Source organism: Rattus norvegicus, chromosome 4 (genome assembly GCF_036323735.1).
Source record: "Rattus norvegicus strain BN/NHsdMcwi chromosome 4, GRCr8, whole genome shotgun sequence".
Classification (NCBI taxonomy): Eukaryota; Metazoa; Chordata; class Mammalia; order Rodentia; family Muridae; genus Rattus; species Rattus norvegicus.
The window spans coordinates 159,295,647-159,305,665 of record NC_086022.1 but is presented as its reverse complement, the minus strand read 5'-3'; the positions used below and the strand labels follow the sequence as shown (position 1 = coordinate 159,305,665).

The window sequence follows — 10,019 nt, the reverse complement described above, 5'->3', positions numbered from 1 at the left end:
TACTGTTACCAGCTGGATATACGGGCCGCAGCCTCACTCCCCTCCCCCACACACTAGTATACCACTCGGCTCCATTTGGCCAAGGCTTGACAAGAGCTGCAAGGACCCCATAATCACCAGCCACGTTTGTGAAACACTTGGGCCCCTTCTTTGTGATTGCCGGAAGGGCTCCTCAAATGGCTTTGTTCTGTGCTGTGAGAGAATGGGGCGCTTTCGGAGTTGAAAAGGTGCCCTCAAACCCAGGGTCCAAGGCCCTGTTGCTGCCAGCTCCACGGGAAATGCCCTTTGGCTTTCTGAAATCGCAAAAAGTTTGTTTCCCTGAGCGCGAGGCTCGACATCTCAACTGTCGAACCACCAAGGTGGGACGTTTGAGCCCCCGGAAACCCCTAGAACATTGCTACAAGAAAGGAGAAACGTCAGAATATAGAAACACCGGGAGGTGGAGAGGCGGACCGAGGGGAAGGCGGAGCAGCAAGGGGCCGGTCTAACCATGGAGGAGGGCGGGGAAAAGGAGGAGTTCTGCTTCACAGCGATCTATATAAGTGGCCGGTGGCCAGAGCCGAGCGTTTGTTCTGACCTTCAGAGAGTTGATCCTTGTGCAATGGCGCCTTCCAGGAAGTTCTTCGTCGGGGGCAACTGGAAGATGAACGGGAGGAAGAAATGCCTGGGAGAACTCATCTGCACTCTGAACGCAGCCAAGCTGCCGGCAGACACCGGTGAGCTCCGTTTAGAAGAGGCGGCGGGGCGTGGGGGTGAGGGTCGGGCGTGGCACCACCTGCTCAGTGTCTGAGTGGACCTAGATGGTGGCCTAGGGACAAGGGTCATTTGATGTCCGGGCAGCACAGAGATTCGCTGAAGAGAAAAGACATTTAAATACTGCCCTGGGCCTGTGGGGCCCGAAAGGGGTTCTTGGGGTGGGGGCAGGGTATAAAGAAGGTTGCCCTTGGGAGTAGACGGGAGCTGCACCAGCTAGGGTTTAGGGTCAAGAAGAAGAACCAGTGTCCGGTTGGATAATCAAGGGAAATGGCACGTGTCCCCCAGATTGTGAGGGAGGAAGCTGAGCTTGCGCGGGCTCTCAGCTACCTGCCCCCTCGGCCTCTGGCTCCGTGCGTCTCTGCACGTAGCCCGAAACTCCTCCCCGCGGCGCCGCATGCTTCGGCCTCTGAGCTGGGGGCTTTCACATCCCTACCCTCCACAGCATGGGCCACTCCTGCCTTCCACCTTGGGCACTGAGTAGATGCCATACATGCTGAGCCGTTAGGAAATGAAAAAAAACAAAAAACAAAAAACAAACCCTTACAGCTCTTCTCAGACTGGGAAATGGGAAAACACTAGGTCTCTGCGGACTAGTCCATTCCCTGCTGCTCAAGATACCGCCCTCCATCCTTCTACCCACCTAAATCAGAGAACCTTGAGAATGACCTAAGTGTATTCTCTGATCATTTATTTCCCAAATACAAACTCCCTCGGTTGACCTCTTCTCCTTATACTAAAAATCCTTACCGGGATGGATATGTGGGGATGGGCTATTTTAGAAAGGGGGTTACCCCTGGAGAATGCTGAGTCTGAGAGATACCCATTCCCAGAATAGCCTGAGGAAATTAGAGCCACAGCTGTTAAAAGAGCAGAGGGCAGAGTAAGGGCCGTGGCCTATCAGAGGCGTTAGGAAGGCTCTGGTATTGGTAACAGGCCCAGCCTGGGCTGTGTAGTGGATAAAGGTCAACTTTCTGGACTGAAAAAAACCAAGGAAAGTAGAACCAGGGAAGTGAATGCAGGACTGTGAGCCTGAAGAGTGAGGGCTTTCTCTGATCTCATTCTCAGAGGTGGTTTGTGCACCGCCAACCGCCTACATCGACTTTGCCAGGCAGAAGCTGGATCCCAAAATTGCTGTGGCTGCACAGAACTGCTACAAAGTGACCAATGGGGCCTTCACTGGGGAAATCAGGTGAGAAGGGGCAGAGAGGAATGTAGAGGGAAAAACCTTCCTTGCAGGCTTCTTGGAGTTTATCTGGTTTGTTTGTTTGTTTGTTTTAGTCCTGGCATGATCAAGGACTTAGGAGCTACCTGGGTGGTGCTGGGACACTCTGAAAGAAGACACATCTTTGGGGAATCAGACGAGGTCAGTAAACAGGACGGGAGACGGGGTTTACTTTAATCCTAGGAAGGTATCTTACCTAGTATTTGTTCTTCAACAGTTGATTGGGCAGAAAGTGAACCATGCCCTATCCGAGGGACTCGGAGTGATCGCCTGCATTGGGGAGAAGTTAGACGAAAGGGAAGCTGGCATCACTGAGAAGGTTGTTTTTGAGCAAACCAAGGCCATCGCAGGTATCTCTGAAGATATGGATCATTGAGTCTAGCTAAGGCCACAGAGACGGGGTGGGGCAGTCAAAAGCCCCGCTCCGGGGAAAGAGGGCGGGTGACCTGCACTGTTCTTGTCACTTCTGTTCCTACGGAAGGCTCAAACCCCGCCTTTGAAAGCCACCTGGGGCTGGTGAAATGGCTCTGTGGGTGAGCCTGAGGACCTACCTGACTTTGATTCTTCCAAAGCTATGTGGCAGGAATGTGGCAGGAGAGAACCGGCTTCTGCAAGTTGTCCTCTGGTCTTATATGTGTACCATGGCTTGTGTATACACACACACACACACACACACACACACACACACACACACACACAACTTGGTTTTTAAAAAGGGAGGGAGAGCTTGGCGGGTCAGCTCCCTCCTGTTTACTCTGCCCTGCAGATAATGTGAAGGACTGGTGCAAGGTGGTCCTGGCCTATGAACCAGTATGGGCCATTGGGACTGGCAAGACTGCAACCCCTCAACAGGTAACTCCCCAGGGGCCCTACTTTAGCCTATCACTTTAATAGACAGTTATGGAGCCCATTCAAAGGGCCAAGCCCCTTTAGAGACAGGGAGCTCCAAACACACCAAAGCGAGTGACTTTGCCAAAGGCATTCATTCTGAGCCTGGGGGGATGGGAGCCTTGCTCTTCTCTTCTCCAATCCCGACCTTTCTGGAAACCGAACTCTATATAAGAACCAGTGGTTTTTACTCCTTGTGGCAGGAAGGATCTTTCTTACTCTACCTCTTCCTTCTAGGCCCAGGAAGTACACGAGAAGCTCCGGGGATGGCTGAAATGCAACGTCTCTGAGGGGGTGGCTCAGTGCACTCGGATCATTTATGGAGGTGAGTGGCTTTGGCTCCCCCCAAGGCGGAAACGAGCTAAGACAGACTGAAGCTGCCTTGCACAGAGAGGTGGGGCTTAAGTGTTCTAACTGTAGCCCTGACCATCCTCTTGCTCCTGTTACAGGTTCTGTGACTGGAGCGACTTGCAAAGAGCTGGCAAGCCAGCCTGATGTGGATGGCTTCCTCGTGGGCGGTGCATCTCTCAAGCCTGAATTCGTGGACATTATCAATGCCAAACAATGAGCACTGCTCATCCCCCTACCTTCCTGCGTAGCCTGGACCAGGTTGCCCAGAAGTTTAGTAACTGCTCCTGCCAGTCACATGCTTCTGATAACATCATCAACTCCATCTTGTGACCTAATCCATACTGTACCTTCCTGAGCCTCTTACCTCCCCATAATAGTTGGGACCAGGCCAATCCCTTTACCACTTACAATGGGTAAAATCAAATATGTCACCAAGATGGCTTCCTGAGGAGGGGAAGGAGTAGAACTAGCTGTCCCTTTGGGCCCTAATGGGTGAAAACGGCCTTCCATTGGTTTGGGATGGAAACTCACAGCTGGACCACAGGAAGTAGGCTTCTTGTCACTTTGGCCTGTCACTTAGATGGCCTTGGCTCTAGCTTCACTCCCAAGCCCTACTGGATGTGTGATGCAGAGATTCAGAGTCTTCGGGTCTGAATTTCAGTGTACATTAAGGCCAAGATCCTTTTACTCTTAGAGGCCTGGGATATCCCCTCCCTGTAGTGCCGAAGCCCTTGTATTGTGTTTGTGAACCATCCTACATATAAGGGAAATAAACACCTGGGCCTAAACATGGTTTGTCATAATTTTAAGACAGTGAGGGGGCTCTAGCCTCGAGGGGGGGGGGCAAGTGGAATGTAAAAAGAACCAATAATGAAACACGTTCTGTGACAATATATCTCATTTTTTTTTTACTTCAAAAACCTTTTGTCCAAAGCTGCCACAGCCTATAGTATCATTTCTATGTCTTGTTCCTGTGAAAAGGGGTAGTGAAGGGGTCCAGCCTCCTTCCCTCAGCTCCAGCTTTTAAGTTGTCTAGGCCAGCAGTGCCTCTCCACCTGTCCCCACGGTAGGGTGCCAGCACACCCTGTGCCACAGGGTCATTTGTAGAGTAGATAGCGTTTCATGGCAGGGGGCAATGGCAGACTGGATATTTGACCCAGCCGGGTGTCCCCCAGAGCATGGCGCACACACAGGCGGCTCAGGTGCAGAAGGGATTGTGGTTCCTCCGCTGAGACAGAGAAGGAAGACAGGGTAAGCAAGCAACTCCCGCCAGACATCCTCAAACTCTCTCTCCACCTCCACCCTAGCTAAGGGAGACCCAAAAGCTCTGAATTTCTGGAAGTGAAGCTAGAGCCAAGGCCACCTAAGTGACTTGAAGCCCATTTCCTGTGGTCCGACCACGAGTTTCCACCCCAACCCATTGTCAAAAGTGGTATCCTCCCTGCCCCCCACACACACCTAGTCCAGATCTCACCTCTTCTTTCGCCCAGGTAGCGGATGCGGACCTGGCACTGTCCCCAAACAGCACTTACAGAGGGATAAAGGGTCCTCCCCTTCAGTCCACGGAAGGCTGGTCCCAGGTACGTGCCCCCAATAGAGTAGCCCAGAGTTCCCTCCTCCATGTCCAGAACCACCAACAGTCTCTCTGGCACCACTAGCTGCTCACCCTGAGGTCCGGCTGGGTACTGGGGGGCCTCAAGGCCCTTACTCTGATGATACAATTTTCCCCTCCCAATATCCCAGCCCCAGGACTCGCTGTTGCTGCCCAAAAGCGCCGCGTAGTGGTCAGCCTGCAGCGGGGCGAGGGCGGTGGCCACGCCCACCACGGCGTGTGTTCCCCTTTGCTCCAGGGGCCAGCTGATCTCCCAGGCATGCAGGCCTCTCGAATAGCCCCTCTTTCCCCGGACTCCATCAGTGCTCTGGGCCACAGGGCGCCGCTCAAAGCACAGTCCCCCTTCCTTGACATCGATGTTCTCGGAGCAATCCTTGGGGTTCCAGCCGTGGTGTCGTTGGGCCCCTAGGTCAGGAGGGGGTGCGGACAGGAGCTCCTCCAAGCCCTCGGGAGGAGATAAGTCAGAGTACAGAGCGTGCGAGCTAGGGGTGCTGCTGCTGCCCCTTGCCAGGGCCGTCTGGCCCATGAGGTGAGCAGCTGAAGAACTTCTCAAAACAGGCTTGTTGGGGCGTCTGTCTTTTGAAAGTTGAGCTCCGGATCGTCCCCTGGAGTGGCGTGGAGAAAGAAAGGACTGTTAGGCGTAGCATCTTTCCCTGAGGCTCCCATCCGTTCACCGGTGTATGCGAACCAGCCTCATCTTCCCTTGGTCCCCCAACCCGCCCAGGCCCATCACTTTCACCCCATCTGCGTCGCGCCTTTCCCCCCAAGTTTTTCACGACTTTTCTCCCTCAGACCTTACCGTGGACCGTCCCCTTGAGGTCTCTAAGGCCCGGCCCCTATCCCGCACCTCACTGGGCTCCCCCTACCCCTCAGAGACCTCAGTGGAAGCACAGATAGGGAAGGGTGGAAGCGCCCCTGACCAGCAACCGCTTCCGGCTCCAGCGGGGCCGTAGGACGCCCGCCTGCGCTCCGCCCCTGGGCTCTGGAGACGATTAACCCTATCGTCACCTCCCGGACCACGCCCGCCACATCATTTCCCGTCCTGGGAACCCACCGTCTGCAAAGAATTCAGGCAAGGAGTGTGTGATGACTTCAAATGTGGACAAGCGCTCATGTTTTGTGGGGCACACTCTGGGTGGGTAATCTCTTGTCCCTCCCAGGACTCCCAGCAGTTTATTTTTCCGAAGCCACCTGACAGCTGCGTGCCCCGCCCTCCCCCCATCCCAGCCTAGAATTAACCCTTTGATGACGTCATCGCCTTGGATTCTGCGTGTGTGGAGACTTCTCCACTGGAGACCTTTGCGCTGCCTGAGCAAGTCGATCCTGAGATTAGGAAAAGGCCTTCACACCCTTCCTGACCTACTGCTCCCGTTTAGGAGAACGTAGGGATTGAGATTGTTCCCTGCCTGTCTCCCTATGTGGCTGAAGCGGTAACCATTCATCCTCCTGCTTCAGCCTCCTGAGTAATGGGACTACTAGTGGGCACGTTGTCTAGAGGATGTGTGCTTTGAGGGTTAGTTCTGAGTGAAGTTAGACTACTATCTGCGTTATCATGGAGAGATTGTCATTGAAGTTTGACCTCCTTGGATGTCTATTGATAACAGTTTAAAAATCACATAATGCTACCAGTAAGTTAAATGTGTGTGTGTGTGTGTGTGTGTGTGTGTGTGTGTGTGTGTGTGTGTGAGAGAGAGAGAGAGAGAGAGAGAGAGAGAGAGAGAGAGAGAGAGAGGTGGGGAGAGCAGAGAGGGCCTAGAACTCCCTCTGTAGACTAGGTTGAACTCACACTGATCAGCCTGCCTCTGCCTCCTGAGTGTTGGCATTAAAGGTGTGTACCCTGTGCCCAGCCTAATTTTAACGTTGTTGCTGTAGTTATTGTTGTTTGGATGGGTTTCAAATGGTTTCTTGTAGCCCATCTAGGACAGAAGTGGCTCTGTAGGCAAGAGCTGGCCTTGAATTCCTGTTCCTCTTAGCTCTACTTTCAAATGCTAGGATTATAAAGGTATGAGTCACACCCAGCTAATTTTAACGTTTTAAAACTCTGATGCGAGCCTGCTGCAATGGCTCGGCAGTAAGAGCACAGGCTGCTCTTGTGGAGGCCCCAGTTCAGGTTCTCACAGCCACATTGAAGCTCACAGACGTCCGTGAGTTCCAGTCCCAGGGGTGTTAACGATTTCTTCGGAACTCCACACGAATGTGATGGCACGGATACACTGTGCTGCCTAGTCTTGCGTCAACTTGACCCACAAACTAGAGTTCTTAGAGCTGCCTGAAAGGAAGGAACCTTAATTGAGAAAATGCCACCATAAGATCTGGCTGTAAGGCATTTTCTTGGTGGGGGGTGGGGGATAGCACATTGTGGGTGGTGCCATCTCTGGGCAGGTGGTCCTGAGTTCTATAAGAAAGCAGGCTGACCCAGGGTTCGGTCCCCAGCTCCGAAAAAAAGAAAAGAAAAAAGAAAGAAAGAAAGAAAGAAAGAAAGAAAGAAAGAAAGAAAGCAAGCAAGCAGGCTGAGCGAGCCATGGTTGTAACTATCAGCCTTAGTTCAGTAAGCCAGCTTTTCTTCCTGATTTTTTTCCCCCCTTTTGGTTGGTTTTCAAGATAGGATTTCTCTGTGTAGCCCTGGCTGTCCTGAAACTTGCTCTGTAGACCAGGCTGGCCTCGAACTCAGAGATCCTTATCCACTTCCTCCTTCCTCTGCCTTCCAAGTGCTGGACCCAGCTTCCACCAGATTATTTGCTTGGGTGACAAATGGAGTGGTCGGACTGCCTCCAGATGGGTCCTGTTGTAGGGAGACAAGGAACCTTAGAGTGATACAATCTAACTGAAAAACAAAACAAAAACCAAAGCACATCTAGCCTTCTAAGCCACACAGAGAAAGCATGCATCGGGCTCAGTGGAACACAGTTCAGTTTCCAGCTAGTCACACTCTGCCCTATTTAACCAGGCCTTTGTTGAGTTCACGTCTGTTATAAAACGAAATCTTTTATTCTCAGAATAGATTTTCCCCGTTTCTGTTTTTTTTTTTTTTTGGTTCTTTTTTTCGGAGCTGGGGACCGAACCCAGGGCCTTGCGCTTCCTAGGTAAGCGCTCTACCACTGAGCTAAATCCCCAGCCCCTAATAAATACGGAAGATGTAAGATTTTTTTTTTTTGGTTCTTTTTTTTTTTTTTTTTTTCGGAGCTGGGGACCGAACCCAGGGCCTTGCTCTTCCTAGGCAAGCGCTCTGCCACTGAGCCAAATCCCCAACCCCCCCGTTCTTTACAGACTTATACGGAAGTTCCTTTAGCTTCAGCCTTGCAGAAACTAAAGCGCTAGTAAAATGGGGTGGTGTGGAGGGGAGACTCGAACACCTGCTGAGAGAATTCTTTTTTTTTTTTTCTTTTTCTTTTTTTCCGGAGCTGGGGACCAAACCCAGGGCCTTGCGTTTGCTAGGCAAGCGCTCTACCACTGAGCTAAATCCCCAACCCTGAGAGAATTCTTTATGGGACAGAAGCGTCACCAGTGACATTTCAGCAATAGGGTTGCCTAAACAAGGCCGGAAGAATGACAACACCAAGGCCCCGCCCCTAGATGAAGAGCCGAGAGATGGCTGCTGAGGGAGAATCTGCATTCCTCAGGGATGAGCTCTCTTACTTGGGCTCCCCAACACCAAGTGGTCAGTCCTAAGAACATAACATTGGAGCCACACTAAATGAACTCTGCATGTTACATTTATATGTTTATATAATAACAATTGAAAACAAGTAGTATTATATAATATGTAAAGCAACCCAGAAAGGATCAAATCCAAAAAGGAAGCCTATTTTCCAAACTCACCAATAAGGAGGAAATGGCAACTGGGCTGAGGTTGAGAAACAAGGATTACTGGTCGCCCTAGGCCCCGCCCCCACACCCTTGCTGCTAGTCCCGTAACCAAGGCAACAACACTAGCAGGCTGGGGATGGGGAAGCTGACTCATGCAGTCTGACGGTCACGCGTGGGCCCGGAGTGTGCGCTGCAGCAGCCTGGAGGTCTCGCACGCCCCACTGCGACTATGTATGTGCTGAATCCTCATCCTAGTGGTCCGCCACTGCGGGCCTTCCCCTTGCAGCTTGTGCTTCGGGCGTTAACACTAAGGTCTGGAATGTTCCATCAGAGGAAACCTGGATCTAAAACTGGGATAGGGGGAGGTGGGGTGGGGCCTGAAAGCCTATGGCTAAGGGGCAGCTCTAGGTCGAGCTAAGGAAGGTCTTTTGGAGAAAAGCTGACCAAGGAAAGCCAGAGGGGTAAGCAAGAGTAACGATAAGTCTGGTGTGGTGACACGCCCCTGTAATCTTAGCTATTTAGATGGCCAGGAGGATGATGGGGAGCTTGGAGCCAGCCTGGGCTATATACTAAGACCCTAGCTAAAAACAAAATAGAATCCTACTGAAAAGATTTTATTTACTGCAAGCCGGAGAAAGCTTGGATGTAGGGAGAACGGAATCTGGACCCAGAATGGTAGAAGGGAGGGGGAGTTAGGAGAACCACTTAGGGGTTGGGGATTTAGCTCAGTGGTAGAGCGCTTGCCTAGCAAGCGCAAGGCCCTGGGTTCGGTCCCCAGCTCCGGGGGGGGGGGGGAAGAGAACCACTTAGCTGGGACTTGACTTACCCCAGTTTGTTTTTTTTTTTTTTTTTTTTTTAAAGATTTATTTATTTATTATATATAAGTACACTGTAGCTGTCTTCAGACACACCAGAAGAGGGCATCGGATCTCTTTACAGATGGTTGTGAGCCACCATGTGGTTGCTGGGAATTGAACTCATGACCTCTGGAAGAGCAGTCGGGTGCTCTTAACCGCTGAGCCATCTCTCCAGCCCACCCCAGTTTGTTTTTAAGACTCCGTTGTGGTTGCCCTGATAAAATGTTCCCTAGCTCTTCCTCTGCCGATCTTGAATTAAGGACTTTCCCCAGGCAATGTTTTGTTGTTATTGTTGTTTTTGTTTTGTTTTTGCACCGAGGTCTGAAGTAGGAAACAGCTCAGTTTGTGTTACTAGACCTGCCACTGTGGGGGGGTGGGGAGGGAGTAGGGGGGGGTGACAGTGGAGGGGGGCACACGACTCAGGAAAAGGTCCAGAGACGACACCTTCCTTGAGAATTTATAGTCAGTTAATGCTGGGGAAGGACAAAGGTTTCTTCTGTCATCTAGACACTGGTAAACTGCAAAT

General features: G+C 51.7%; 2 protein-coding genes across 7 annotated transcripts; one reads left to right on the top strand and one right to left on the bottom strand.

Annotated features, from left to right (window-relative positions):
- Window positions 1-577: 577 nt before the first annotated feature.
- Tpi1 (triosephosphate isomerase 1) lies at window positions 578-4,108 on the top strand. The gene is made up of 7 exons (NM_022922.2): window positions 578-716; window positions 1,822-1,945; window positions 2,035-2,119; window positions 2,196-2,328; window positions 2,745-2,830; window positions 3,104-3,191; window positions 3,316-4,108. Exons 1-7 carry the CDS (start codon window positions 602-604, stop codon window positions 3,432-3,434), a joined length of 750 nt encoding a protein of 249 aa, NP_075211.2. The 5' UTR covers window positions 578-601; the 3' UTR covers window positions 3,435-4,108.
- On the bottom strand, window positions 4,098-7,304 carry Spsb2 (splA/ryanodine receptor domain and SOCS box containing 2). Of its 6 annotated transcripts, none has more exons than NM_001394356.1 (3): window positions 5,884-5,987; window positions 4,692-5,434; window positions 4,098-4,445 (listed from the first exon to the last, which is right to left on the bottom strand). In NM_001394356.1, the coding sequence occupies exons 2-3, from the start codon at window positions 5,353-5,355 to the stop codon at window positions 4,315-4,317; spliced, it is 795 nt and encodes a 264-aa protein (NP_001381285.1). In that variant the 5' UTR covers window positions 5,356-5,434; window positions 5,884-5,987; the 3' UTR covers window positions 4,098-4,314. The 6 variants fall into 6 exon arrangements, with proteins under 6 accessions (NP_001381285.1, NP_001009660.1, NP_001381286.1 ...); NM_001009660.2 differs by lacking the exon at window positions 5,884-5,987 and adding an exon at window positions 5,629-5,792; NM_001394357.1 differs by lacking the exon at window positions 5,884-5,987 and adding an exon at window positions 5,707-5,792.
- Between the last annotated feature and the right edge of the window lie 2,715 nt (window positions 7,305-10,019).

Bases quoted from the DNA above. Each gene is read 5' to 3' on its own strand.
- Spsb2 (XM_063285905.1), bottom strand. From the start codon at position 5,355: ATGGGCCAGACGGCCCTGGCAAGGGGCAGCAGCAGCACCCCTAGCTCG.
- Tpi1 (NM_022922.2), top strand. From the start codon at position 602: ATGGCGCCTTCCAGGAAGTTCTTCGTCGGGGGCAACTGGAAGATGAAC. The intron at 717-1,821 runs GTGAGCTCCGTT...TCTCATTCTCAG, and splicing joins CAAGCTGCCGGCAGACACCG to AGGTGGTTTGTGCACCGCCA. The intron at 2,831-3,103 runs GTAACTCCCCAG...TCTTCCTTCTAG, and splicing joins AGACTGCAACCCCTCAACAG to GCCCAGGAAGTACACGAGAA.